Below are 27601 nucleotides of genomic sequence, written 5' to 3' on the forward strand. Positions count from 1 at the left end.
TCAGAGCGGTTTGAATGGGTACGTTTCGATACAAACGCGCTGTCAAATTCTGATACGGCCATTATTTTGGGGCGGCGTGTTTCCGTTTTACAATGTCATCCGTCCCTTTCACTTCATTTCTACACTTGCATCTTGCCCTTTTTGAGAGGGGGCGTCATCTCTACAGCTGCGGCTCCGCCCACCGTCCCAGGTCTCAATATACCAAGCGCACAGAAAGAGGCAGAAGATGGCCGACCGCATGGACGTCAAGCTCGTGGCCTCGTCGCCGTCCAGCAAGCCCAGCAGCGCGGGCACGGCCAACTTCCGCACCGAGGAGATCCGCGGTACGTGCCGCCGCGGCTTTTACTCGCTTGAACGCGGTGCTTAAACGAGGGATTTACCATTGCGCAGGCTATTTGTTCAAGAAGACGCGCGAGGGCAAGTGGCAAAAGCGGTGGTTCGAGACCAATGGCTGCTTCCTCACGTACTACAAGGTACGATTCGGTGCTTACTGTCGTACATCACACTTCACTGACGTGTTAAAACTGCAGAAACAAGGCCAGAAGCTGCTCGCGGCGCTGAATCTGCCGCAAGTGGGCGCCATCACGCTGCTGAAGGAAGACCACGTCGGTAGGACGAGATGTTTTTGAGCCGTTTCAAACCAAAGTCGGCTGACAAGTTTCGTTGCTTTTACCTGCTGCTACAGACGGCCCCGGCCTCTTCACGATTGAGCTGAACGAGCGCGTGTACACCATCAAGGCGCGGTCCCATGACGAGGCCGCGTTCTGGGTGGACGCACTGTTGTGGCGCCAGGCGGGCGGCATCGTGACGCAAAAGTCTCCGGACGTGACCAAGCAAAAAGTCGGCAACGTGTCCGCCGATCAGTTAGATAGTGCCACGAGCTCCACCACGAGCTCCATGCACGTGGAATTGGCCAGCAAGCAGCGCATGGACGTGACGACGGCCGACCCGGACGACGTCAAGGGTGGAGCCCCGTGTGCGGCCTGCTGTGTCGTGCAATAGACTGAGAGAGACGCAGCCATTTATATTCCTGTGCTCCCTGTGGACCCAAGAGCTCCCTCGCCACTGCTGCTGGTCATTGTGAGCCCATATTGTTCGAGAGCTTCTCATCGCACCAGCTATTATATGAGCACAGCTGCCTCCGGAAGGAGCTAACGCACGAGAAATTGCAATCTATTCATGCTAACCCACCCTGTTGTTTACCAGGGCTGCCACTAACGTCTGACACCGTTGTCGCTATGTGTATCTACAGTATCTACACGCCCAGCTCGTGCAGGTAGTTCGCTGGAGAAGGCTCGCGGCCAAGCATATCGACCAACAGAGCGTTTGGATCCTTGGCACCACCGTGCACCATCAGCTTCTGGTACAACTGCTCGCCTGATTTACGGTTCAACGGACCCTGTGCTCCGATAAAGTTGGTGTGCCAGATATCGGCCGCGAACACGCGCGCGTACAGGTAGCTGTAATAACCAGCGCCGTAGCCGATGAGGTGGCCGAAGCGCGTGTGCCAGTACGTTCCGTCCACGTGAGGCACAAGGGTGCTCGAGTTCTGCAGTTCGTGCAGCATCTGCGTGGTCGTGGGCGGCATGCAGGGCAAAGGCTGCTCCCCAAAGAGTTGGAGATCCAACATGGAGTACAAGCACTGGGTCTGTGTGTCCATCGCAGCGAACATCGTCTTCGAAGCACGCAACCCTTGCATCATAGCAGGAGGCAACGGCGCACCTGTCCGGTAGTGGTGCGCGAACTCGCTGACGACGCGGTGATCCCACGCGAAGTACTCGAACAGGTGCGACGGGGTCTCGACGAAGTCCAGCGCAGCACGCGTACCAGACAGGTGCTGAAACTCGGTACGAGAAAGCAGCGAGTGCATTGCGTGGCCGAACTCGTGGAAAAGCGTTTCCACTTCAGCGTGTGTCAACAAGGACGGACTGTCCGGTGCCGGCTTGTTGAAATTGCAGACCAGCGCCACGATAGGTTTCTGGTACGATGTCTCGCTCAAACGTTTGCCACAGCGAATGGTGAAGTGCGCGGCGTGGTTGTACTTGCTTGGTCGTGGATACAGGTCGAAGTAGATGTAGCCCAGCGTCTCGCCATTCCGAGTGAGTGCGAGTTTGACCACGTCTTCGTGCCAGCGCTCGCTAGCGTTCAGCATGGGCACCTGTTTCAGCTCCAGACCGAACAGCGCTGAGCAAAGCAAATGCAGTCCCTTCAGGCAGTTCTCAAGGGGAAAGTATGCAGAAATCACACGCGAGTCGATGCGGTGTTTCTGGGCCTTTAGCATGCCCATGTAGTACGGCAAGTCCCACATATACACTTGATCAACGGAGCGGCCTTCATGCTGCCGTTTAGCATCCAGCAAGAGCTGCTGCTCCATTTTGGCCTGTTAAGAGAGGAAAGCTAGGTCAGATAGTGTTGCAAGCGAGCATGAACATTTTACGAACCTTGGCCATAAGCTGTTTCGCAATGTCCTCGATAAAATCTTCCACCGCCTCTGGAGATCCAATCATGCGGTCACTGCCATGTCAATCATTGAAGACGTCATATTGTTAGTCGATGTGCCACATGAAGTTGAATATATGCAGCTGGCGTTTTTTACCTTGTGGCCAGGTGCGCGTACGTGGGGAAGCCTAGGAGCTGAGCCAACTCGTGGCGCTTCGCTCGCAGCTCATCGAGAATAGGGAGGTTATCCTTCGCACACGAGTTTGCGGCGACATACATCTGTCGGCGAACTTCGGGGGCACCGACCCACTTGAGAATCGTGTTCATAACGTGCATGTCCGTGGGAACACGCCACGTATCCCGGCTCATCCATTTGCGCTCGCATACTGAAGTGATGCTGTGCGGCATCCCCCGGAGCAGCTTGGCCGGCACTTCCACATATTCCCGTGCGCTGTACATGGTCGTCTGGAACTTCATGCTGAGCTGTGTAATCTCATTCTGCAGTGAGATGACTCTCTGGCGATCCGCCCGCGGCAAATGAATGCCATCCCGCTCGAACTCATTGCGAAGCAAGATGCCCATCCTTCTCTGCTCAGGCGTAAAGCTTTGCATGCCGACCTTATCCTCCGTCACAGTCTTCAGAGCTCGATACAGCTCCACGTCGGCATTTAAGTTCTGGATGAAGTCCGACAGGTCCGTGAAGCACTCACTCGCAGCCCTCCGGAAGTTCCTACCAAAACCCAAGCCACAACAAGTTTAGTACTCACCTCAACCTTCACACTTATAATATTCTACCTCGTACTCATCGGGATGCACGTTACGACAAAGCTCCGCGGCGTCGATGACTGAGCAAATGGCATTGGACACGTCGTCCAACGTGCGCAACGTCTGCAGTCCTGGAGGCAACGCTGCCAGCTGCACATGCAATAGAAAATCAGTATATTATCACCTTTACTTTATTATCTCGATAGTAACGCACCTCCTGACGCAGCTGATGGCATTGTAGCTTGACGTCTCGCGTGAGTCTCGGGAAGTCCGAGGGCGTGTGCAGGTCTGGCAGTAGGAAGAGCCCGGGCTTGGCGTCGGGGTTGGAACTGACGCTCGCAGCTGCAGATACACCATCGGGGCGTCCCGGCGTCCCTGTCACGGACAGCAGACGCGCGTGGCGGGCGAGCGAGCGCCGCCAAGGCACGAACCGCAGCGGCACCATCGTCAATTCCTGAGTGAAGACGCATTTAGCGTCTTGGATGGTGAAATCCTACATGTGGCATATGCTTAGACATGGGATTGGAAAATCGGCCAATAGGAACATTTGTAGATATGTTGTTTTGACGAATCACAAAAGATGATGATGGATGCTGCAATTTGTACCTAGGGCTCACGCGGTAGCTTCGGCGTCAGTTGACGACAATGCCGACAGCACCCGCTCGAGCTTCTGGATGACGAGCACTGGGTCCGCTTCGTACACGTAAATTCCGGTGGAGCTGGCGACGAGCAGTTCAGGAACTCCGTCGTGGTTCACGTCTCGCCATAGGAGACTGTAGATGGCCCCGAATGTCTCCAAGTCCCAGAGGCTCCTCGACAGTCGCTGCCACTTCCGTCGTCGAGCTGGTGACGAGTTCGGTGCCGAGTGAATTGCATCACCAGTGGCTGAGGTCGGCTCCGAGCCGCTCCAAATGTTGTGAGAACTTCCGGGAGACCTGGGCGACGCATTCCCACTAGCAGCAGTTGACTCGTCCACGATCAAGTATTTCGTCGCATCTTCATAGACAGCGTCTCGCTTGCTACCGTCGACAACAGATTCATGGGTGGTATCGTCGCTTTGTGTCTTGTATGCCAGCATGACTTCGCTGTCTGTGCCCAGGAGAAGCTCAAGCTCTCCATCCTGCGCAGACACCACCGAGATTAGTGAGTTGCACGTCTACACAAGAATAGCAAGGTTCAGCTTACCAAGTCGATGTCGGCGGCGACACCCACGAAAATCGAGTCGAAGGTATCGGAGTCCATTAGCACCTCGTCGCCTTCTCCTTCTTTGATAGTGCAGAACAAGTCCTCGTAGACCACGGCCTGACCGATCGCACACGTCACCAGCAGATTGCAGCGCCAAGCTGCGGTAGTTTCTTCTGCTGTTGTAGATCGTTTGGGAAAGAGAGCGGCGGACGTCACAGGCCCATTCAGCTGCAGATCTTTTGTTTTGAACGGTCCACCCAGACATCCTTCGTGCATTTGACCGTGAAATACACGCACCAGCCTAACAAGGACGCCACCAGCATACCAGTTAGATCCATCATGCAGCACACGGCAACAAAAGGCCTTACCCATCAGCACAGCCGAATGCAATCCAGCCCTGATCTTTCTCAGGAGCCGTGAAGATATCCACCGCCAAGACTGTGTGTGAGAACGTCGCGAACTCGGGGAAGAAGGTAGCGAACTGCTCGTTGTCCAAGCGAGTACAAACAGTAGCAGAACCTGTCGAGGTGTGCTTCTTCTCGTGTTCAATGTACCCGAACGCCATCATGACGTCCGTGCAGCACACCACTACGCCATAGAAGGCATCTCCATTGGCTCCTGGAACTTGTGCACTAAACATACACGTGGGTGCCGCCTCCAGTTCAAATTTCCCGCCTCCAGAGACTTGTGCATCTTCTCCACCGCCTTGAGACTCGTGATGGGGAGCCAACACCTGAAGGAAGAGGGCATCCCCGACTGCGTACGCCACTACCACTGGATCTTGTCGACTTCCTGGCCGCTCGATGGAAGCACTGGCCACTACGTCCGCCCTCCCAGTATGCAGCGCGTCCACCTCGAGCTTGTGGAGGCTGTAGCCGGCATCTCCGTAGCTCAGAAGCGACACCGATCGGTCTGTTGTCACTAGTGTGAGGCTTTGATTTCAAGGCCAAACAATACGACGGATAGAGAGAATAAATGCGCGAAACGGGGTGAGGTAGGGAAGAAGATAACTGTGAACCTGTGCGAAGACACGGAGCTGAGCGTGTGCAGACTGGGGGCGCCGTTCGGGTACGCGAAGAAGCGCTTCTGGTGGAAGCGCATGCTCATTCAGGCTGCTAGTCACTAATATGAGGGATGATACTGCCTTCAAGGGAAGACAGTCTCTTTGGCATCGTGACACGCTCTCACGATGCCAAAGACCATCACGCTGCGTCGAGTGCTGACTTATGGAGCGCTGTCGGCACCGCGTGGCCTCAAATCCTGCACGTCCAAGTGGAGCCTTTACGTCGAGCCCGTCTTGACCACACCGAAAGCTACACGAAAGCCTTGCTGTTCTACGAGTCCCGTCCATGGTGAGCTCCATCTTTCGGTGCATCGTATCGGCTGGGTTCGATGCCACGCCGGACTCGACATGCCTGCTTTCTCGATGGCCGGACGCTGCGTGTCGTCCGTTCAATTTGCGAGCACATGAAGCGAGTACACCGCGCCAAATATAACGCGTAAGTCACGCACGTGTTAGAGGCTGGCACGAATGGCCTAATGGACTCCCGTACATGTCGAAACCAAACTAAAAGAGCATCATTTAGTGTACTCGTAGTAATGATAAACCATTCTCGGAAGCAACAGCGCTGTTTCCGAATGTACAAACTACTAAACTACTTCACTTCCTAGTTCGCCTACCTTGCCTTCCTTCAGTTAGCTAGCCGCTCGCCTTGTCTTGCCCCACCGTCCTTGGTCTGCGATACCGCGTTTGATAGCCAGGCTCATTGCCACGCCGACTCTGCGATATATATAAATGGATATATACGTTTGTCTTCCTTCGTCTCCAGTCTTGGCGCGACTCCCTCGACTGGTCCGTGGAGCTGCCGAGCTCTTCTTCTGCCCAAGAGCTTTGGAGGTCCAGAAGACGTGATCGCTCAGTCGTAGTTGAGCATCTCCTCGCTGAACAGAGGGAGCGTTCGCCCCGACTCGTTCAGGAGGCAGTCCATGCCGTAGTTCTCGGTCCACTCCATGAGAGACATCTCTCGTGTCCGCTGGTTCTGCATCTTGGACACCTGGTCCAGAATCACGTTGGGCTGCGGCTGACGAGGCTGCGGGACGGGCATCTGCTCCATCTGCGGCACGAAGGTCTCGTGCATGACGCTGCCAGGCGGGGACACGGACATCCTCGGCACAGACTCACTAATCTTCATGCGCTTGGGGGCGCGCTGCTGCGGCAGAGGCATGGGCGCCGGCTTGTTCTGGAGCAAGCTCTTGACGAGGCCCGTGAGGTCCGAGAGCTGGCCCATGAGTTCCGAGACTTGGCCCTGCAGACTCTGCACCGAGTGCTTGAGCGTCTCGACCTCCTCGTGGTCGGGCGAGGCCGGCTCCGAGTAGGTTTTGCGGCGGATCTGGGCCATGAGCTCCTGGCGGCCGCGCACAAACTTCTCATGGTAGAACTCCCACCAATTCTTGCTCTCGTCCTCCTCCGTGGAGATGACGATCTCGTCCTTCTTGTGCTTGCGGAAGCCGTAGAAATTGAGCTGGCGCACAAAGCTGCTGAAGTTGTTGTGTTTGAAGTAGCGCGGCAGCATCGTCTTGGCGAACTCGCGCGGCAACTTGATGATGAACGACGAGCCGCCGTCGCCCCAGCAGGCCACGGCGGACGGCGAGCTCTCGATCATGTCGTACGTCTTCTGGAGGAACACGGGCGCGGCCGCTCCGCCGCGGGCGTCTGAGCCCAGGGAGGCCGCCGGTCGCTTCCGCATCTTGTTGTCGCCCATGCTTCTCTTGGATTGAGTATGAAGGTTTTCTTCTATTTTTTCTCGCGAGGTGCCTCGTTCCCTTGCGGTGAAAAATCGGAAATGAGCCTGTTGGGAGTGGGGCCAGCAGGAAATATTTTCTGACCCCCAGTCTTTTTATGCGACGCACGCGGAGTGATTGGCTGGGCAGATTTAAAGCCAATGGATGGGCGCGAAAAGCAGCTCTCTGATTGGGCGCACTAACTAGCATGCAACAACAGGTAAGTATCCAAAGTCGGCCGGACAGGCGGCCGACAATTGCACGGGTAGGACCGCTCAGACTGCGCCAGTGGTTTCCTCCGGCACCAAGCCCCAAGCTGCTTCTGCTACGTGCTGCCATCGTCGTTGCTTCGCCTGCTGCAGCGAGACCCTCCGCGCGCGCTCGAGCGACTGCATCTCCTACGGCCTAGCGTTTTGCCGCCGCCCGCTGCGAGTCACAATCGGCACCGGTTTACGCGTGTGTCACTCAACGCGCTGTGGATCTTTTTCGGGTGCCAGCAGGCTTTGCTCGTCCATGGGCAGACTGCCATACGATTCTGCCAGCGCAGCAATTCGCCGAGCAAGCTCCGCTCTCGCTGAAATTTCGGTGAGGAGAACCAGGGCAACCAACGGATCTGGTCCTACCGGGTCGTCCGACGTCGCCTCCGCTGCAGCAGCTGGGTTTGCCAGTCTGTCACCGTCGCGACATGCGATACCGATTGCTGGTGCCATGCGCTTGTAAACCCCTCGGTCGTCGCGACTGCGAATCTCTTGACGCTGTGCGCGGAGCAACCACGCAGAATTGGCCAGGTGGCGAGAGCTGGGGCGCCGATCCCCTAACGATACCGTCTGCAACGTCGCTGCAGCGCTTGCAGGAGCAGCTCACTCTCTCGCAGAGAGGCGTAGCCAGACACCGCATCGTCGACCGGAGCTGGCAATTCGCAGGAGAATGCGGAATTGCACTTGAAGCGCCAGCTGCGGGTCCGACAGAGCGTAACAATCGGTCTTCTTTTGTGTTCTATTCGTCGCTAATGCGCCTGGTTTTACCGTAACTCGCGACGCTTTAACGCATCTCAGTAATCCGCCCATCTCGCCGACTGACATGTCCCATAAAAACGCAAGGTTGTGCGTCGCTGAAATTGGCACCGCTAAGTTGCCGAAGTATCACACGCGAATAAGTAGCGCCAAGTGGCACCGCACGCTTGAGCGCTCGACGCCCTGTAAAACAACTCGTAGTTGAGCGGTGTGCAACTTGCATAGTCACTTGGCAGTTCATACATGCGGAGTGGGCTTCCATCTCCAATACCCATGCATCAGCGCCTCTCTCTTCGGCGCCCTGCTGACTCATGTGGCTTGGAACACACTGGAATTCTTGGAGACCTTTGGTCGCACAGGCAGGATGCGACCGACAATTTGAAGAGTTTACAGCGTCCCGCCACTTAACGTGGATACTTCGTCAATTTAACGAGATACTTTTTGCAGCAAGCGACGTTGCGTGTTTCTGGGACATGCTTGCGGAAAGCAACAACGCTGGATGGGGAGATTCGAATAAGCGCTGCAAGAGACTCGTGAGCGTGCACGCGTCGACGGCGAGCGCGACAGAGTTTGCAAGTAGATATGACACAGTGCTGAGTCTGGTTGTGCACGTGCAGTGACGTTTGTACGGCGACGAGTGTGGCGCTCATGCAAACTCGGTGCTGTTGCAGCACTGCCTGCAACCACGACCCGCACGGTCGAGCAGCAACTTAATCTTCATGTACATCCCGATTGCTCCTGCTTCGCGGGCTGGAACGCACAGGTACAAACCGCATGTAATGTAAATCTATTCGGCAGAATAAAGTTCGTGGCAGCAATGCAATCACGAGAACAGGTTGGAGAACACCACTTTCTTCTTCTTGCCAGAGGATTTCTTCGGAGCCGAGGTAGTAGATCCCGACGCTGTACTTGACGTTGCTACAGCACCGCTGCCGCCGCCACCACTGCGCGCAACCTTCCGCTTCTTCTCGGTCTGGAACACATAGCTCTGAAAGTCAGTATTCGCATCCTAAAAAACACAACACGCGATGAACAACAGCAGACGTACCGGCGCGTCGACGTGCGAGAAGATACCACCCGTCTTGCCGCCAATCTTCTTCGGTTCGCGGGGTGTCGGGATACGGTGTTTGGACTTGTCCAGCGACAGAATGTCCTGAACGGCGGCAAAGTTGTCGATTGAGCCAACGTTATCGGCGCGGCTAGCCTCCATCTCGCGCTGGCGCTTGCGGATCTTGTCCTTGCGCGAGGTGACCACACGCACAAAGCGCGATTCTTCGAAATCCTTCTTCTCGGCCTCCTCGCGAGCAATCTCCTTGTCCACAACGCTCGTACCACTTGCCAAAATCTCCGCGGGGCGCTCACTGAACTCCTCGCGCAGCTCCGCCAAAATCGTGCTCTTCTGCAGCCGCTTGCGGTTGCGTTCATCCTTCTTTGCCTGCTTAACCTGCGCACGTTCTTCCTCCTCATACGGCACAGCCGCCAAGCGCGGCGCACGGTAAATGCCATCCTTTGCGCCAGAACTTCCCTCCTCGCCCTCCTCGTCCTCATCCTGTTCATCCTCGGCAGCCAGCTGGTCCGGGTTGGGCGCGTAGCTCAACGACTCGTCCAGGCCCTTGCCACCCGACAAAGCCACCTTGAGCATTTTGTCTACCTGATACTTCATCTTGCGATCCAGCGGACGAATGCGTTCCAGCAGCGTACGGTAGCGCACCAGCTCCTTGAACACCGGGTGGTCCTTCACCGTCTCTGGCTCCTCCAGCTGATGTTACAGATAGCAATAGCGACAATACAGGCGTTAATGAACTCGTTCTCGCAGTGTAAGGCAGTAGTTCATATATATTACCTTGAGCAGCGCAAAGAAGAGCTCCATCTTGGTGTACGTCAGCAGCGCGTGGTTCTTCACCTGCAGGTACGTCATGCCGGACTCCGTGGGCAGCTCGTTCTGCATCATATAGCAGAACCATCAGCATCCAACGAATACTACAGCAATTCTGTGATATCTAACTGCAATAATATGGCAATTGTCAACGTACCTCAACGGAAGCAGCCATGTCGGACACTTTGCCACGGACTTGGGTCACATCGCCCTTGAATCGGTCCATCGGGTGCTTCTCTGCTCCGTACCATCGCCAAAGCACGCAAAAGCCACGGAATTTCAGTCACAACATTGCACGACACGGAACGAGCTAAACACCCAATTGTATCAAGAACCAGGGGCCTCATAGAGCGAGGAACGCACCTCCAGCGGTCGTCATGATGGTCCAAGTCTGACAGGACTATCGGTAATTGAGCCTCTGCCTGAACCAATGACTTGGGGCAACGTTTTGGCCAATCAGATAGAGGGAATCAGATCTGAGGCGGTGAAACGGCGCGACCCAACATGGCTACTTCAAAAATGGACCCGGAGCACGTCGCTTGCTACGCGCAGGCGCAAGTGGAGCTGCGTGAATTGTTCCATGAGCTAGAAAGCAATGGGCAAGTGAGTGCGGCGGAGTTGCAGCAGTCGCTGGTCCCATTCACAGCTGGAGACATCAAGAGGGACTTGCTGGAGCTGCTGACCGAACTCAGGACCAAGCGCCAAAGCCTGGACGAGGCCGAGTTCCTGCGTGTCATGTGGCGCAAAATGTACCTCACGAGTGCAATTGACGCCACGAAAAGTGGCAAGCTGAAACCGATCAACGTCTCGCTCGCTCACGTCATTGTGTCCGTCAAACGGCGGCAGCAACTCCGGCAGTTCGCCAGCTACTACAAGAGTCGCGGAATCTCCGGGGCTGATCATTTAACCTCGTCACCAAAAGGAGCAACAACAGGTAAAGGTGGTAGTACATCGCCCAAGAGCTCATATTTACATCCTCCTGCGTCTCCTCAGCTGGCTCAGCATCCGACCGACAAGTCCGGTCTTGTAGCAGCAGATAGCTCGTTCGAGTCCATTGTGGCGCTACGTCGACGCTACTCGCCGTTCTACGATGTTGTTGCTTGTGTTTTTGATGCAGATTTTCTGCAGATACGACCACGCACGCTGTTGTCTCGAACACCCAGCGCTGAAGTACGAAATTGCTCTCAACTTTACTGTCTGCTGTTTACGAAAGAGGCTGGTAATTTTGTGCTGGGCTGCACTCACTTTGGAGAGAATGCGCAGCGTAACCACCAGAGTGAGAAGGACGAGCATGGTATTGTCACGGAATCGGAGAACGACCTACTTGCTGGATCCTCGCTCTACCGTTCATCATCATGGGCCGACAGAGACGAGCGAGGTTTGCTTATGGTTCGGATGGAAGAGTACGATAGCCTTTACTGATCCCCTTCATTTGGTGCGCTGGATCTGATGGCGAGTTCTTTCGTTTATTGGTCATGCAGAGTGGGGCTGCGAAATATCGTCGCAGCTGCCTCTAACAGAGTGTCCTTCGCAGCTAGCACAGGGCGCAAGCTGCATCAATGGAGAGCTCTAGAACCGTATCGAGTTCTCGATACTGGCAGTGCAGATGAATTCAAGTACTCGCCGCCTCAGAAGGTGCATTCTGACAATGGAATGGACAAGGAAATGGACTCTAGTACCAATGAGAGCAATAACCAGCCTAGATTGGAGACTGCAGCTACGGTGAGAATGCTCGATACAGACCCAACGGGTGATTGCTTTGGCTTACTGGGAGGAAAGCCGCTTGTTGCACGTACCAAGACTATCGCTGATGTAGGAGATCTTCGACAAATTGCGGCAGGCGAGCAGTTTTATATGGCAATCTCGTCTTCGGGCGGTCTTTACAGCTGGGAGAGCTGTCCGAGTGCAGCATCTTGTTCGTCGGCAACAGCACTCTCGCTGGGTCGGGGCTGCGTTACTCCTGAGCGAGTGCCTTGGTTCTCTTTACCAGAAAAGGTTTTTCGCGTGGCTTGTGGCAATCATCACGCCTTAGTTCTCAGTAGCAGTGGAGTATACGCCTGGGGGTCGAATATCTACGGTCAGCTTGGACTGGGAGCTCACTGCTCCCCTGCAGACCCGTATACACAAGAGCCTGCACCTGTATGCCTTCCTACCGACTGTACGCCGCCGGTGCTGGACATCGCATGTGGAGATACGCACTCGGTCGTGCTGTCTGTTGCAGGTCAGATCTTCACATTCGGCTGCAACTGGGAGGGCCAGCTCGGCATCGATGAGTCCCAGGGCAGCTCCAAGACAACCACTATTGCTGACACTGGATGCGTATATGAGCCTTTGCCAGTGCATCTTCCTCCGGAGGCTGGTTTTGAAGCGAGTAGGCGCGCTTACTTGATCGCCGCTGGTCCGCAGACGACGACGGCTGTCGCCATCACTGGACAAGTCTACCAGTGGGGGAAATGCGTGCCCGACGGCATCGATGGAGTGTGTGGACAGGTGAGTCGATGGCTGCCGGAAGAACTGAAAACTGCTAGCGTGTCTGACGCTACGTCTGTACCAGGACCTGTATGGCATAGTATAGCCATTGCCGATGGTCTAGTGGTACTTACGCGGCATGCTGCCCCGAGCATTGCTGCGCCGGAGGTGGCAACAGCGCGGCACTGATCGAAATGCGCAATCGATCCTGCTAACTGCGGTCATTACCGTTGGCGTTCTTGTCCCTGGACGTTAATCTCTCGGAAAGCAAGATGGTAAGGTGTGTATCACCTCCACATGACGAGCCGTCATTGACGACCACGGCACACCAATCAACAGGATATGTCGTTGAAACGTGACTCGACGTGCGTATCGAAGTTGATCGGACAATTTTTATAGCTACCACTGGGACTTCTCGCGTTGACTTTACTAAAGATGCCTCGCGCCGACTTGCGTTAAAGCCTACGATATGAGAATGCGTACAGACCGGCGGTACAAGAATACTCATTTTCCATTGAAATTGTATACCAAATTCCGTAGTCACATGCAGCGCCAAGATGGGCAGGATAGCCCAGCTTGCTACACAGTCTGCATCTTCAAACAACACTGATGTAGCACAAGGTGCTTAGTAGCGACGCTTACGGCCATTGCACTTGGATGACGGGGCCGGCGTGACTACCGGGGTGTTCGCAGACGGCGAATCCGTGGAGGCCGGGGCCGGGGTGGCAGAATCACCACTGGACGGGCTGTTCGAGTCACCGCTGGACGGGCTGTTCGAGTCACCGCTGGACGGACTGTTCGAGTCACCGCTGGACGGACTGTTCGAGTCACCGCTGGACGGACTGTTCGAGTCACCGCTGGATGTAGTCTGCGAAACATCACTCGTCGACGAGGAGGTCTCAGTCTGCGACGTCGACGAACCTCCACCACCCGAGCCCGTCAGGGGAATGCAATCCTCTGTAGTAGTAGCACACGTTAGTTATGAATCGAAAAGCTGGCATGCCCAAACCAAATAACTTACTGTAGGACTGCCACACAGTCTTGCTATCCAGACCCTGAAAAGCCAACCAGTAGAAACGCATCTGCTTGCAGCCACCGCTGTTGCAAGACGAGTAGTCCACAGGGAAGACGGACTTGATGTCCTGGTTCTCGTTACCGTACTTGCTGAAGCAGTCGTCCTCGTACAGCACCTTGGTGTCGTCGAGCCAGATCTCGCACGGACCGACGTGCACAAGGGCACGAGAGAAGGTGGCCTTGCCGTCCGTCGGAATGGGCTGCGGGGTCCCGTCCGGGTCCGTGAAACCGCAGTCAGCTCCGTACACCGACGTGTCATCCATGAGCGTCTTCAAGTCCTTGAAGTTGTTAGCCGTCTTGAGAGACTTGAAAGTGTCCACACTTTGGGGTTTGTTGCCATCCCACTTGTCGCTTGTCCACACCGGGTCAATCTGCACGACCCAGGCCGAGCTCGCGGATCCCTTAAACTGTGACTCAGGGATCAGCATGTAACCGTGAGCATCAGCGCTCGGAATGATGGCAGCCAGGAGAGCGGCGGCCGTCGCGAAAGCTGCACCAGTCAGCATGGTGCTCCGAAGAAGTGTTTGATGTCGAGAGCTCAAGTCGACCGGACGGTAAAATTGAGAATGGCCTAAACTGATCGACGCGATGACAACGTCTCCGCCGGAGACTCTCCGGTAGGGAGCTCCCTTATCAGCCTGCGATTTGCTGGTGCCGGGCGCCGAACGTAATGGCGAAACTCTCCCCTAAGATGTAAAGTCCTGAATGACTGACAGTCAAATGGCGAGATTTGCCGCCGTGACGGAACTTCCGACGATTTCTTGCTGCGTTCTCAATTTGCAGATGGATATTAGAGTACATGTACCTGGTCGTCAACGTTGCCGGTGCCGATCTATTGCAGAAAGCGGCACGTGCAGCACCGTCAGAAAGCATTCCTGCACTTCTCTGCAGTTGAGGATATCTGAAAGAGGACGGTGGAAGATGCGAGTGCCTTTTGATCCTTCATTATCGACAGATTGAAATGTTATGGTTGGTGACGCGAATCTCACAAAGCAAATCCGTGTTGCTTGCTTTTATTATATTTTGTGACTAAAGGATAGTTTTGATCGAGATGCGGCGCTCCTGCCGTCCGAACGCTTTCCTAATCGCAGCCGAACTGGTTTCTTGACCACCAACGTGCGAGGTGTGTTCTACTACGCCTTTACCAGCATCAAGTCGGCAAGATGCCGCAACGAGATCTGAATCGAACGAGGCTAGCTTCGAGCAGGAAGCATCAACACACACGTACCGATTTCTGCTCACAAGCTATGGCTTCTCTTGGCTGTCAGGAGTCCCAACTCAGGGCACCCTCAGGGAACTGGAGATTCGGATGTAATATGCTAGAATGATTTATTCGTCCTGTTTTCAAGCAAAACTTCTGGTGAACTGCAGCCACTGTTTCCTGTTGGCAATCTCAATGAACTTGAAGCGTTTTGCTGTCTGTTTTTAAGGTGGATACATGAATGCAGTATTGCAGCAGTAACGTCAATTTCGCTGTCCGAATGGATGAAGTGGACAGATCATCTAAACCAAACATATCATTTTGCATTTGCAAGCAAGAGCTGGAAGGTCAAAGTATCGCTTTCTGCAGCGCGAACTATGAGTCAGGTATCTTTCGTTTTTTTTACGATGGAGCCAACACGCTTGGTATTACTGTATAATCTACGCATTATGTATGTCTGGTGCACGACCACAATGATTGACGCTTCAACCCGCATATCGATGCTGTGCACCAGCTACTTGGTTCTGAGCAACTTTCTTCCTCGTTGACGTACGTACAGTATTCACTGGCACTAATGGTTTAGTGACCGACGTTGAACCAGCAGTTGTCCTGCTGAAGTGAGCTATCCCAGCAAAATATTTGTTTGAAGGCATGTTTTGCCGACATTTTTGCATTGACCCCAAAGCATGAAAACGATTATAGCGTAGGCTGCACAAGTTTCTGGTCGTCATCAGTAGATCATGTTTTCTCGATGGTTCTGCGCTCCTACGTTGACACCGATCATTATGAGAGTTGCGGCTGCTACTCCAACAGCGTCTTCGCACCTGTCGTATAGACCAACAGCAGCGCGCATAATTGGCGGCTACACAAGCAAGTACTCGTGTCTGTACACAGTACGTGTTGCAGTTTGCTTTTGCCAACCACGAATCATTTGCGAACTTTCGTGGGCAAAGTATTATTCGATAACTTGCCTGCGAGTCGTACTCACAACTTGCTCTTGACAGGTCTAGTCGTCACCTTCTCGAAGCGCTCCCGCTGCGTGTTCTTAAGGCGGTAGCCGTTGCAGAAATCCAGCGCGGTGCCCACCTTGCGGTCTTCCTGTTGGAGTTTTGTGATCAACAACCACGTATCGTTTTCGCAGCGTAGCCAAAGCGACTGGCGCTTCTTTTCAAAGAAAAAAATCCCGGGCGATGCTGGTCCGTTGCGAGCCTTGTCAACCTCAACTGATGCATGGTGAGCCACCATGGTGATAAATGTGAGTTGCAACGAATACTACATACTTCTGGGGAATTGACAACAACAAGAGACTCACCAGATTGCAATTCGTCAGCCGATGGAAGTCGAACCTGAATGAGCTTGACCACTTTGTCTTTGAACCGGACACTCACGCCCACCGAGTTGCTCAATGCCTGCCATCGCTATACACGCATAAGCATTTGCATGATTAATTAGCGATTGCAACTGGCAGTCAGTTTGACATCTGTAATTTTACCTGAAAGATCTTGTCGGCAGATTCACCGAGTGACAGAAATCCGTCTTTGAACGTGAGCTTGGGGGCCTTGCAGGCAGTGGCATCGTCTTGCACTTCTGCTGTCTTCTTGCGCGTCGGTAACTCAGACAGCGTCTTTACAATGCAATCTGCTCCAAACACTGCAAGCTCCTTCGCCAGTCTGCCGAGTATAAGCGATTAATGCATGAAATCAGGCTAAGCAAACTTACACAAAGCATGAGTAACTTGATCGTACTCTTGGCACTGGATGCCCGGCTTAATATTAAAAGACTCCTGGAGCAGAATGCGCCCCACATCAAAAGCCTTCGGGTCGATCTCGATCACCGACACGCCTGTGGTTGTGTCACCGTTCAGGAGCGCATGGTGGATCGGCGCCGGGCCACGGTACTATAAAAATACAACCACAGCAACAACTTGATGAGTACTAAACAATGTGTACTATGCAGCAGCTACTGCAATACCTTCGGTAGCAGTGATGGATGCATGTTAATTGCACCATGGTGCAGGTTTCTCAGCATCTGCGGGTGCTGCAAATGACCACAAATAATTTGCGTTAGTGTTCATCGCTCAGAATCAATTCCTAGATGACAGCAACGCACCAGGAAGTATCCAAACGACACGACCACTCCTACGTCGAAATGATCCGTCACGGGAAAGTCCTACGTCTTGAGCGACTTGAGATGCGACGGCGTGTCGAACACCTTCAGCCCGCAGCGCTGCGCGAATTTCTTGACGGGCACCGGCTCGTCCTTCTTGCGGCCGTTCATGGGGCGGTCGGACGGACACACGACTTCGATATGCTCAATGAGGCGCCGGCTGTCTTGGTCTTCATTGCTGCAGAACACAAACACAATTGGAACGCGGCGCAAATGAGAGATCTGCACAAGTGCCACACGATTCCGAGAGACGCGCAAACCTGTTGGCGTGCAGCGATTTGAGCGTGGCCAGCGACACGTCGTCGGTGCCGAAGAACAGGACACGATACGGAGGCTGTCCGGGTGCCGCGAGCGAGAAATGGCGACTGCGAGGCGCTAGGAGCGAGGGATGCACGCGCCCGCCATGGCGCCGAGCCACGGACGTCAACAGCGTCATTTTGCCGTAACTGGGTTATGTAACTGCTGCGTAACTAGGCTACGCCCCACAGAGTCAGAAAACCGACTGTAATTTGCAGTCAGAACGGCAGTTAGAAACTACAGACATCAAAGGTGAGGTGATGAATTCCGCAGGCAACTCGCAGCAGCCCCCCGCTTCGTCCGCACCAGCATCGACCACGGGGACGCCCAGCAATACCCAGGAGGAAGTGCAGATGTCGAATGTGCCGTACCTTGCGGCCCAGACAACGCCCGACGCGGCCATGAAAATGCCGTCGACGCTGCCGCCGATAGCAGTCGCTCAGCCGCTGGGCAACATTAACCAGATTCAGTCGCACCTGACCGGAAGCAGCAACATCCCCGTGAACCCGAACGCCCCACAAGGAATCTACCACAGCGGACCTGGCAGTAGCGCAGACCCGAACCTGCCGTACGTGACAGTGATGGCCATGGCCCCAGGGGGAGTCTCGGGTGACGTCGAGGCCGACATCATGCGCTTTGCGTTCCTGCAAAAGTGCCGCTGGATGGCGGGCTGCCTCCTGGCCTACTACGTGGCGACTTTCCTGTTCCTTCAACCGTTCGTTCTGGGTACGCTGGGCCTGCTCACGGCCTTCATGGGCTACTATGGCTCGCGGCCGCCCGTGGACTCGGTGCGGCTCAAGTGGCTGCGCTGGTTCATTTGGGCCAACTACGTCATGCTGATCCTCAACATGTGGCTGCTCATCGTGACGGTCATGTTCTCGGAGAACATGTTCAGCTACGCGGACGACAGCGCAGACCACGGCAGCGACAGCGCCAGCAGCGACGAAAGTGAGTATGCCGAGTCGTCGTACTACAGCCACTCCAGCAGTACCGGATTCTTCGTCGGGTTGCTGGTGGCGGCCAACACGCTCATGCATCTGCGCTGCCTGCGCACAGCCCAACTGCTGGTCTCCGAGCTCGTCTCCGCCGGAATCGACCGCCGGCCTGCCCCCGTCGTGGTGCTCGCCACCTCCAACCCCACCTCGGCTGTCTAAGCACGACTGACGAGTTATAACAAGCTTGTAGCTGGTGTGCGTGAGTGACTGTAACAATACAACCACCAGGCAGTGCATCTGCATTGCAAGGTTTGTTGCCGTGGTTGAACCTTGCATACAGACTATCCAACCTGCGTTTTCGCCTAATTTTGCAACACAAAGTGAATATCCTCCGCGTGGCAACATGTACTCGGTCTGGACGCGCGCGAACGCCGTGTTCTTCACGTCGCTCATGGCGCTGGCCGTCATGTGCACGCTTACGGCTGTCAGTACGTTCCTGCACGAGCCCACGCCGGTCGTGCGTCGCCTGGAGCTCACCAAGATTCACTCACTGCGCAACTACCGGGACAAGGCAGACCGCGCCACCCTCTCGTTCGACCTGGACGCCGGTACTGTTACTGCTGCTTTGTAGAAGATGCTCCATAACGGTGCACTGACCGACCTTTATATGGCAGATCTGAGCTCCGTGTTCAACTGGAACGTCAAGCAGCTCTTCGTGTACGTGATGGCCGAGTTCGAGAGCACCAGCAACGCGCGCAACCAGGTGGTCATTTGGGACAAGATCGTGCAGACCAAGGAGGCCGCCAGTGTGCTGCAGTTCCAGGACGAGGGCGTCAAGTACTTCCTGGCCGACCAGCATGACGAGCTGCGTGGCGTTAACGTGACACTCAGTCTTGAGTGGGATGTCATGCCTGTGTGCGGCCGCCTCTTCGTGCACTCGAGCGACGCCAAGACGAGCTTCGAGCTGCCGGACAAGTACCAGGGCAAGGCGCCCAAGGCTGGCGGCCGCTTCTAGAGAGACGGGAGAGCGGAGACTTTTTCTAGACAGCAGTCACAAAACGCTCTTCACTTGATCTCCACGACCGTTTACGTGTCTGTCTGATGGATTGTCTGGTCGTGGAATGTACTCTACGTACTTGCCGAGCTCACTCACTCTTTATACTTACTGCTTGCTCATTTGTTTTCAAAGCGGGCACGCAGAGCTGCTACACCGGAAAGCGTAGTTTCCTTCTTCTTCTCCGGGGTGGGTGGCTCTTGTGGTGCAGCGGCAGAAGGAGAGGCCGACCCTGTTGCGTCGCTCTGCGCGCGAGTCAGCGATACAAAACCGATGCTGCCACCGGAGTTCTCCTTGCGTCGCTGCTTCATCCGCGCAGCGATAGTTTTGATTTGGTCCATCCCGGCTGAGGCACTGACAGTGGAGCGGCTGCTGTTAAACACCTGCTCGTTCTCGGCCGTTAGCACGGACGTGTCGATGCTGGCTACGGACCGAGCCTTGTGCAGTTTCCTGTGTCGCCTTCTCTCGGACTTCGCATTACCGTTCTCATCCATGGCTATTCCGTGCTCATTCCGCGAGGCATGATAATTACTCCCGTGTGTAGGCGGCAGTTCGCCGGCCTCCTCACGAGCAGAAACAAAAACGTTGTCCGTTGATCGGTGTCGCAGTAGAATTGGCACGGATGAGGGCGGGGGAAGACCTGGTGGTAGTGGTGGCTGCTTCTGCTCTGATCTTGCCTGTACTGCTGTTGTCGTTATTGACGCTTCCGCGCCCGCTTCCTCTTCCTCTTCGTGAATGCGGAGACTCAAAGGGATGCTGCGTGCTAGCCGTAGTTGGTCGTTAAACTTGCGTGAGTTCTTGCGGCGCTTCATCAATTTATCCTTGTGCTTGTCGCTGGCCTCGTCATCAATACCAAGGATCGATGGAATAGATTCCTCCTCTGTAGTGGAGGCGGAAGCAGCCGACGTACCAAAGAGGTTTTCCCAGGATTCGTCGCCTTCTCCACCAACTACTGTGGACGCAATCATCTTCATCTCTTCGAGATCGCGCACACTGCCAACGTAAGACGCTGTAGTGGAGCCCTCAATCACTGTCGTAGCATTCGATGCGGTCGATTCGCCACGTCCTCGACCAAACTTTGACACGCTGCCATCGGTACCAGCGCTGCTAATACCACCACCGCTCGAGAACGATGACCAGTCAGGAAGGGTGAAGGAAGTGAACTGAACATCGGCAGTTCGCGCAGCAGGAACCCTACTGCTGCCGCGATCGGAAAGCTCACTGTCACGCTCCGAAGGACGCTGCCAGTCGCCATCTTCCAGCCCCATAGGTTCCTCTCGTTTTTCTTCGTAGTCGTCCTCCTGTGACCGTTCCAGTGCCATACCTTGAACCGACGATAGCAGGCTAATGCGCTGCTCCTCACCCAATTCGTAGGCAAAACATACATTGCGTGCGTATTGAAGTAGCTGCCGCCGAGTAAAACCAAAGCTGGAGAGGTGATACAAGTAAGCCAACGCTTGACCGAAAACGAGGTTGTGCACCTCCAGCACTTTTTGCGCACGCTCCGAATCGGCTAGGAAGTACCATGGCGTGTCCATTGACGTCTTGCTAAGTTCTTCAGCCACACTTTCCAACAAAGCATCCCCCCAGAACACAGCTACACGCCAAGCGGCATGGTCTTTCAGTGCTGCGTGAAGATACTCTTGTCCGTCCTTGCTGGTTTTCCGGTAGAACGTCTGCAACATATTCATGAGATGTTTCGTGGTGCGTGTGTCATGATGAGCAAGACAAGCATCCAACAACAAACGCAGCGCTGTCGCGAGTCGTGAAAATCCTTCGCGTGAAAGCTCACGATCGTGAGATCGTTGATGCGTTAGGCAGTCCAGTATCACGCGTCGCACAACCCCCAGTCGATACATCGACTGTGTGGCCGAAGCAGAAGCATCTGTAAACTTGCCGCGGTGTTTTGACGAGGGACCAGTAGTACCTGAAGCGGTTGATGCAGCCGAAGGTAGAAGAGCTGCCTCAGGCTCTACGAAGCAACTCGATACGAAGTCCTTGATAACTTCAACGTCCTTCTCGGATACCCCGGAGGCCTTCAATTTGGCTACATCCTCTTGAGAACCTGAAACAGCCAAGTAGCTGTCTGGCTCCGCTGATTGTCGAGACTGCTGTTCGTAGCGCCAAGAAACGCGATGCCACTCCATCAAGCTCAGAGCCTTGGCGTGCCGGTGCGTAAGCTCTGGTGTCATACTATCCACAATATACTGCTGCACGACGGAGTCGCGGTCCATGGCCTTGAGTGTTCGCTGCAAATCTGCCATGGCCTCAATCTCTGCCTGTAAAATCGCCACTTTGGTCTCCACGAACTGTCCGATGACAATCAGCAGCGTGTCCAGTCGATCCTCTTCCACACTCTGCGATAGCTCGGAGGCTTCTTCCACGACTTCATCTCTCCTCGCAATTGCACCGAACAGCATCGTCCTCGCATCGTCGTACTCGGCCCCAGCAGCCTCGTCCTCGCCAAAAGCATTGGAGAAACGGTATTGCGCAAGTTGGAAAGCGCGCTTCACCTCTGGGTTGTTAGGCTGCACTTGGTACGTAGCTTCATTCGCAGCCAAGACGGTTTTCCAGTGCGCAAGCTCGTCAGCGGCACGAGCGACGCGCGTCCTCGCCTTCTCCATCTTCTTCTCGGCCACCTGCACGTCCGTGACACAGCGCTGCACTAAGTTGTACACGTCTCTCGCCCAGCGCCTCGATTTCCCCGATTGCTCGAGCGGCTTTGTCATGTCCAGATAGGCTTTGCTCGCGGCCAGGTGCTTGTTGCCCAGCACCTGATTGTACGTCCTCATCTGTGAGAAGAACTCCTGGAAGCACGACTGCGCCACCTCCTGCGGTTGCAGCGCCGGCAGGCACGCATCGCTCAAGTGAGTCTGGGCCACCATGTGCTGCGTGGCCGACGCCGCCTTGAGGTACTTGCGGAGCTGCTTGCGCACCTTGACGCCGCTCTCCACGCGCTCGCTGGCGCGCACAAAAGGCACCTGTCGGAAGGAAGGTGCGCCCGAACCGCCGTGGGCTGGCGTAGGGCGCTCCCCCAGCATGTAGGGCGGTGCGGGGACCATCGTTGTCGCCATGGCGGAGTTGAAGGAGCGGACGGACGTGGGACTGAGGCTGCGGTGTCGCAGTCGACGGAGTGAGAGCGAGGCGGTCGGCAGCAGCCGTCGAGGGAGGAAGTCGCCGCTGTCCGAGTCGGACGAGGCCAGGGGCGCGGGGGAAGTCGCGTCGGACGCGGAACTGCTGCGTCGGCGGCGCCTTCGCTTGATCGACGGGAGTCCGGGTAGAATGCGGGTAGAGAGGGGACGCATATGGCGCGTACCTAACGTAGACGACCGGTTCAAGGTCGATCGATCCGCGTGTGTTGAGGTGGATTGCCAGCTACTTGATGGGCCATCAAGGACTATGCTGTGTTACACGGAGAGCCCGAGCGTCGTAGATCGTTTGCGTAGTGCGCATTGTGGGGTTGTGATCGAAGTGACCGGCTGGACGCTGAGTGCTTGGACCGTAAACACTGCGCTTTGCCTCGTGTTGCCCTCGGTCAGTGACCGGCCCACCAAGTTGGTGGACGAGAGTTATAATGGACATCCATGCCAGGCATTTTAGCGCATGAATCAAAGTGGGCGCCTTCACCAGCAGAAAATGTTGCAACTTACCAGCCTGTTGCCTATTCCGACTACCAACAGCACTGTACAGGTGAACTTGCGCAGCCTGTTGCGGCGGTCCTTTTGGACACCCAATGAATGCCACCACTTCAAAAGGGTTCTAGAGGGTTCTAGTCTGGGGATATGTCGTTGCCTTTATTGTCGCTTTACTGATAGCCCTGTGCCAAGTCTCTGTGCTGTGTCTCCAGTATCTCACTCAGTTCAGGGCGCGCCGCAAGACGCCCAGAACGCAGCGGCATGACCACTGACCGCGAAGCCTAATCCTGGCGCGATTGCAACTTCTTCGACGTGATGCCCTTGGGTGTGATGATGTGCACAACGGCGCCCCAACCGGAGAGTGCGTCACGGTTGCAGGCGGACAATAGACACTGCGAGAGCGTCTCGAACAGGTCTTCCTCCTCCATGTCGGGCTTGTACATGGACTCGCACATGCCGTAGAGCGCCTCCTCCATCGTGCCGGCCACCACAAAGTCCTTGGTCATCATCTCGCAGCCCAGACAGTCCATGCTGGACAGGAAGGGCTTGTTGTCCTCTGTGAGGCCGGCGATCACGGGCTCAACGAACCACGGGCCGAACCGCTTCTCGTACATCATGGAGGACATCAGCGCGCTCAGCGTCTTGGGCTTGATCTCGCGCTCCTCGTTCATCTTGTACATGTTGAGCTTGAACTTGAGCAGCTGCGAGACGGACTGTACGTCGGTGGCGAGACCCGCCAGGCCCAGGAACGCCTTGTCCGTCACGCGGAACACCTTCTGGAAGTCCATGGCCACCGTCTGCGCCTGCATACCTAGTCTGGTATCACTGGTTGGTTGCAAATGCAATAGTGTTAGCAGCAGCAATTACTGGGATGGCTTGTGGTGGCTTGCAGCTGCAGATGTAGCGTACCAGGCGATGCCGACGCAATCTTTGCCGGCCATGGCGATGATTGCCGCTCCATTGTACGACAGGATTGACTGCAGACAGCAGCAACAGCACACAGACACGAGTGAGTAGGTCATGCTTTGATACAGGCGAGCTGCAAAGGAGCAGATGACCACGCACCATGATAGCTTCTTCCGTAAGATTTCTCTTCCTGTTTAGAGGAGGGGGATAGATCTGACAAATATACTTTCAAATCTAGCCTTATTTGAAGCTTTTCTGGTGCTATTATATTAATAGACCTGATACAAAAGATGATATTATATTTCATATCTAACACTGTAAACAGTATTTATTCCCTTTATATACCTGCCAAGGGCTGCACTCATTTTGGCATCGGATGGGTCGGAGACGCTCGAATCGCGCGGAAGAGGAAGAGGAGGACGCGGCGCCGCGGCCTCCGCCGCAGTTACCGTGGGGCATGGAGAAGAAGGAGATGCAGCCGAGCTCGCTCACGGCGCTGACTGACGATAAGCTGGCGCGCTTCGTGCTGGGCCACCAGAAAAAGACCAAGTTCCAGAAGGTTTGCAGCCGCTAGACGGTAATTCGTAGCTTCCCCCGACTCACAAAGAGACCGAAACCTGCAGGATCGAGAAGACCGCGAGGCCAAAAAGCGCCAGGCGGACGAGGAAGCGGCCAAGATCTACGCGACGTTCGTGGCGTCCTTCGACAACGAGGATGAAACCAAGGGCAAGGCGTTCGTGCGAGGAGGAGCGACACAGGGCAGTCACCAGTCGTCGAGACAGAGTGGGGATGTGTATAGACTCAAGGCCAAGGAGCCAGCAATTGGCGCTGCTGCAGCGGGGAAGAAAGTGTCGGAGATGGACAAAATGCTGCAGGAGATCAAGCAGAAGGACGCCGAGTACAGAGAGCAGGGTCAGACCGTGCAGAGACCGAAGAAGAGACGCGCCATCGACGAGTTTATGGAGGAAATGAAGGAGCGCGGCCCTGCGCCGGTGTCAATGGATGGCGTCGGTACTGATAAAGGCTCGTTCGACACTGGAGACCCGGAGACGACGAATTTGTATGTGGGGAATCTGGCGCCGACTGTCACGGAGGAAGCACTGCAGGTGCGTTGAAGTTGAATGAGTTAGTTGCTGAGATGGTAGCTAACGATTGTACTGCTCCATTGTAGGCGGAGTTTGGGCGTTTTGGAGACGTGTACTCAGTGAAAATCATGTGGCCTCGATCTGAAGAGGAGCGTGCGCGTAGACGCAATTGCGGGTTTGTCAGTTTCTACGAGCGACGTGATGCTGACGACGCTCGTATCAATATGAGCAACAAGGAGGTGAGTGTGTTATTCCATCATCTCTCTCGTGGTATCGCCTCACATAATAACTACGCTGCTGCAGTTGGAAGGCCAGCCAATGATTGTCGGGTGGAGCAAGGCTGTTAAGATTCAGCCTCGGGCGTGCACTCCTGGGCTATTACTTCCGTCGGCGGTGACTCCTCCAGCAGTTGCTGCTACACCCGTTGTCTCTACTGTTACTTCTGATTTATCTGGGAAGCAGACTGTTACGATCGAGATACCCGCGGATGAAAAGGTGCGGCGGCGAGTGGATCGCCTTGCTCATTACGTAGCGGCAGACGGACTTCAGTTTGAAAATGCTGTGCGTATGCGCGAAGCGAACACGGCCGAATATGGGTTTCTTTTCGAGCCTCAGTCACCCATTGCATTGTATTATCGTTGGCGAGTTTACTCGTTTGCAATGGGGGACGATGAGTACTCGTGGCGTGAAACCTCGTTCCAGATGACCGCCGACGGTCCTGTATGGATGCCACCTAAAATGACCACTCAGTCACATGGGAAGAGGAGAAAGGACTCTGCTTCTCGATCATCTGGTCAGTTTAGCCACCATGGCAGCAGTCCTGTATCATCTCGACGAAATCACAGTAGAAGTTACAGTCGTAGCAGGTCGCGAAGCTTCAGTGCAAGTCCTAGGAGATCTCGTCGAAGTGGAAGTCGTCATCGCTCTCGTAGTGGCTCTAGTAGCTCAGATGATAACCGTGACGATCGGAGAAGGCGCCGACGCAAGCGCTGCAGTCGAAGTCGCAGCCACGGTCGTCGAAGTCGGTCGTGGTCCTCTGATGAGTCAATCCCACGAAAGCGTAGCCGTCGCTCACGTTCACGGTCACGTAAAGATGATCGTCGGCATGGTGACAGCCACCAGGATCAGAGCCGGGATACCAGGCGGGTTGATTATGGAACTGCCAGTGGACAAGATTTTGGCGCCAAGAACGAAAAGCTGCTGACTGGGCAACAAATTGCACGTGCGCGTGACATGGAACGTGGGCGGGAGCGCAATCGCCTTTCAAGCGACGATTATGGCGATTTCCAGAAGTTACTGGACGGCCTGACATTGGAGAGAGAGTCTGTAAAGAAGACGATGGGTTTCGCCTTGGATAATTCAGAGGCGGCGGTGGACCTCGTCGGCATCATTTTGGGGTCGTTTAAGAGCTCGACCTCATCCGATGTGGCCTTAGTTGGCCTGCTGTACGTGACATCCGACATTTTGCACAACAGTTCAGCTGCCGTGAAGAATGCCTCGCTTTTCCGTACGACATTTCAAGAGTGCCTGCCAGAAATAATGGATACGCTGCGTGTTGCACACAAGAACATCGGTGGGCGCATGTCTGCGAATGCTATGAAGGAGAAAGTGATGAATGTGTTGACCGCGTGGGAAAGCTGGAGCTTATTCCCTCCGGCCGTGCTCGTTGGACTCCATGCTACATTCCTGAGAAAGGTGGAAGAGGACGAATACGTTGCCGCACGCAGCCTCACGTTTGAAGGCATCGCAGAAACGGACCTAGAGCGGCTACGGAAAACGTGCCGACAATCAGGAATCATGGCCACGGGGGACGCGAAGCAGTTGGTTGCTCGGCTACAATGGCTCAAGGAGTTTACTTCTCCGACCGCCGCAAAAGAGCAGGCAGTGCGTGTGAAAACACCCAATGCTCAACCAAACAGCAAAACTGTCACTTCAGGCGAACCAAAGAGTGATGCGAACGGCTCGACAGCAACTCGACCTAAGCAAGTGGATAAAGACGATGAAAACGATCTGGACGGCGACCCGATCGATGAAGAGGATTTAGACGGAGGCCCCATCGATGGAGAGCCAATAGATGACGGTGGCAATGATGTTGATGGTGAGCCGATGGATGAGGAAGCACTGGATGGTGTACCTCTTGATGATGATGTAGCTGGAGACGAGCTTGATGGGAAGCCGCTTTATGATGATGACTTGGATGGAGCTCCAATGGATGATGGAGATTTGGACGGGGAGCCCATTTAGCAAACGTCTGCAATACTAAGGCACGCCTCTTTCATTGACAATGCTACTTGTTACGAGTAGTTCTCGTTGAGTTCGATCAAGCCTGTGGCATGGTACTGTTGTCAGGATCGTTCTTGCTTTTTCTCCGTTTGGTTTCGTTTGCATTGGGTTTGTCAATGATGTTGTCGACTTCGCTGTCGCTGTTAACAGATTGGAAATGTTTATTAGCGCGAGATGATGCTGAAGCTGTTCATTTTGCAAAGAAGGACACGTAGGTGAGATGGAGCGTGCCGCACGCTGGGTACGAGGGTGCGCCTCGTGCTGCTGTCAGACTGGTTACAGGAACTAGCTACTCACGTAGCGTTTGGTAGACAAGTAGGCATCAGAAAAGATATGCTAGTGCAGCTTTCGCGTCCACTGGCACTAGCCTCACAATTGCATTGGTTCAATTCAACTGATTGTCATTGTATGCTGGTCGCCTCCTTCCTCGGCCACAT

General features: G+C 54.9%; 13 protein-coding genes across 13 annotated transcripts; 5 read left to right on the forward strand and 8 right to left on the reverse strand.

Moving 5' to 3' along the window:
• Positions 1–226: 226 nt before the first annotated feature.
• On the forward strand, positions 227–1002 carry KRP23_5286 (uncharacterized protein; the record flags this gene model as incomplete). The annotated part of the gene is made up of 4 exons (XM_067890335.1): positions 227–323; positions 391–473; positions 531–609; positions 686–1002. The coding sequence occupies 4 exons, from the start codon at positions 227–229 to the stop codon at positions 1000–1002; spliced, it is 576 nt and encodes a 191-aa protein (XP_067746892.1).
• A 253-nt stretch (positions 1003–1255) lies between these two features.
• On the reverse strand, positions 1256–3649 carry KRP23_5287 (Mitochondrial intermediate peptidase, mitochondrial; the record flags this gene model as incomplete). The annotated part of the gene is made up of 5 exons (XM_067890336.1): positions 1256–2380; positions 2442–2514; positions 2597–3169; positions 3242–3354; positions 3419–3649. The coding sequence occupies 5 exons, from the start codon at positions 3647–3649 to the stop codon at positions 1256–1258; spliced, it is 2115 nt and encodes a 704-aa protein (XP_067746893.1).
• Positions 3650–3817: 168 nt separating this feature from the next.
• Positions 3818–5496, reverse strand: KRP23_5288 (KICSTOR complex protein kaptin; the record flags this gene model as incomplete). Its single annotated transcript, XM_067890337.1, has 4 exons — positions 3818–4324; positions 4390–4690; positions 4758–5321; positions 5408–5496. 4 exons carry the CDS (start codon positions 5494–5496, stop codon positions 3818–3820), a joined length of 1461 nt encoding a protein of 486 aa, XP_067746894.1.
• An 809-nt stretch (positions 5497–6305) lies between these two features.
• On the reverse strand, positions 6306–7151 carry KRP23_5289 (Heat stress transcription factor C-1b; the record flags this gene model as incomplete). The annotated part of the gene is made up of 1 exon (XM_067890338.1): positions 6306–7151. One exon carries the CDS (start codon positions 7149–7151, stop codon positions 6306–6308), a length of 846 nt encoding a protein of 281 aa, XP_067746895.1.
• Positions 7152–9006: 1855 nt separating this feature from the next.
• KRP23_5290 (Neuroguidin) lies at positions 9007–10438 on the reverse strand (the record flags this gene model as incomplete). The annotated part of the gene is made up of 5 exons (XM_067890339.1): positions 9007–9156; positions 9232–9942; positions 10027–10125; positions 10217–10296; positions 10423–10438. 5 exons carry the CDS (start codon positions 10436–10438, stop codon positions 9007–9009), a joined length of 1056 nt encoding a protein of 351 aa, XP_067746896.1.
• A 125-nt stretch (positions 10439–10563) lies between these two features.
• KRP23_5291 (putative E3 ubiquitin-protein ligase HERC4) lies at positions 10564–12717 on the forward strand (the record flags this gene model as incomplete). Its single annotated transcript, XM_067890340.1, has 3 exons — positions 10564–11229; positions 11323–11462; positions 11541–12717. The coding sequence occupies 3 exons, from the start codon at positions 10564–10566 to the stop codon at positions 12715–12717; spliced, it is 1983 nt and encodes a 660-aa protein (XP_067746897.1).
• Positions 12718–13153: 436 nt separating this feature from the next.
• On the reverse strand, positions 13154–14108 carry KRP23_5292 (uncharacterized protein; the record flags this gene model as incomplete). The annotated part of the gene is made up of 2 exons (XM_067890341.1): positions 13154–13485; positions 13550–14108. 2 exons carry the CDS (start codon positions 14106–14108, stop codon positions 13154–13156), a joined length of 891 nt encoding a protein of 296 aa, XP_067746898.1.
• A 1679-nt stretch (positions 14109–15787) lies between these two features.
• KRP23_5293 (Methionyl-tRNA formyltransferase, mitochondrial) lies at positions 15788–17405 on the reverse strand (the record flags this gene model as incomplete). Its single annotated transcript, XM_067890342.1, has 8 exons — positions 15788–16026; positions 16116–16221; positions 16296–16473; positions 16549–16700; positions 16775–16840; positions 16913–16972; positions 17054–17147; positions 17230–17405. 8 exons carry the CDS (start codon positions 17403–17405, stop codon positions 15788–15790), a joined length of 1071 nt encoding a protein of 356 aa, XP_067746899.1.
• Positions 17406–17526: 121 nt separating this feature from the next.
• KRP23_5294 (uncharacterized protein) lies at positions 17527–18420 on the forward strand (the record flags this gene model as incomplete). Its single annotated transcript, XM_067890343.1, has 1 exon — positions 17527–18420. One exon carries the CDS (start codon positions 17527–17529, stop codon positions 18418–18420), a length of 894 nt encoding a protein of 297 aa, XP_067746900.1.
• Positions 18421–18604: 184 nt separating this feature from the next.
• On the forward strand, positions 18605–19216 carry KRP23_5295 (Adipocyte-related X-chromosome expressed sequence 2; the record flags this gene model as incomplete). The annotated part of the gene is made up of 2 exons (XM_067890344.1): positions 18605–18809; positions 18876–19216. The coding sequence occupies 2 exons, from the start codon at positions 18605–18607 to the stop codon at positions 19214–19216; spliced, it is 546 nt and encodes a 181-aa protein (XP_067746901.1).
• A 158-nt stretch (positions 19217–19374) lies between these two features.
• KRP23_5296 (uncharacterized protein) lies at positions 19375–22560 on the reverse strand (the record flags this gene model as incomplete). Its single annotated transcript, XM_067890346.1, has 1 exon — positions 19375–22560. One exon carries the CDS (start codon positions 22558–22560, stop codon positions 19375–19377), a length of 3186 nt encoding a protein of 1061 aa, XP_067746902.1.
• Positions 22561–23171: 611 nt separating this feature from the next.
• KRP23_5297 (Proteasome subunit beta type-3) lies at positions 23172–23958 on the reverse strand (the record flags this gene model as incomplete). The annotated part of the gene is made up of 3 exons (XM_067890347.1): positions 23172–23715; positions 23800–23867; positions 23956–23958. The coding sequence occupies 3 exons, from the start codon at positions 23956–23958 to the stop codon at positions 23172–23174; spliced, it is 615 nt and encodes a 204-aa protein (XP_067746903.1).
• Positions 23959–24172: 214 nt separating this feature from the next.
• Positions 24173–27125, forward strand: KRP23_5298 (Protein RRC1; the record flags this gene model as incomplete). Its single annotated transcript, XM_067890348.1, has 5 exons — positions 24173–24355; positions 24420–24902; positions 24968–25120; positions 25185–25674; positions 25975–27125. 5 exons carry the CDS (start codon positions 24173–24175, stop codon positions 27123–27125), a joined length of 2460 nt encoding a protein of 819 aa, XP_067746904.1.
• Positions 27126–27601: the final 476 nt, after the last annotated feature.

The sequence above is a fragment of the Phytophthora ramorum genome, assembly GCF_020800215.1.
Source record: "Phytophthora ramorum isolate Pr-102 chromosome Unknown Phyram_PR-102_s0004, whole genome shotgun sequence".
Taxonomy (NCBI): domain Eukaryota; phylum Oomycota; class Peronosporomycetes; order Peronosporales; family Peronosporaceae; genus Phytophthora; species Phytophthora ramorum.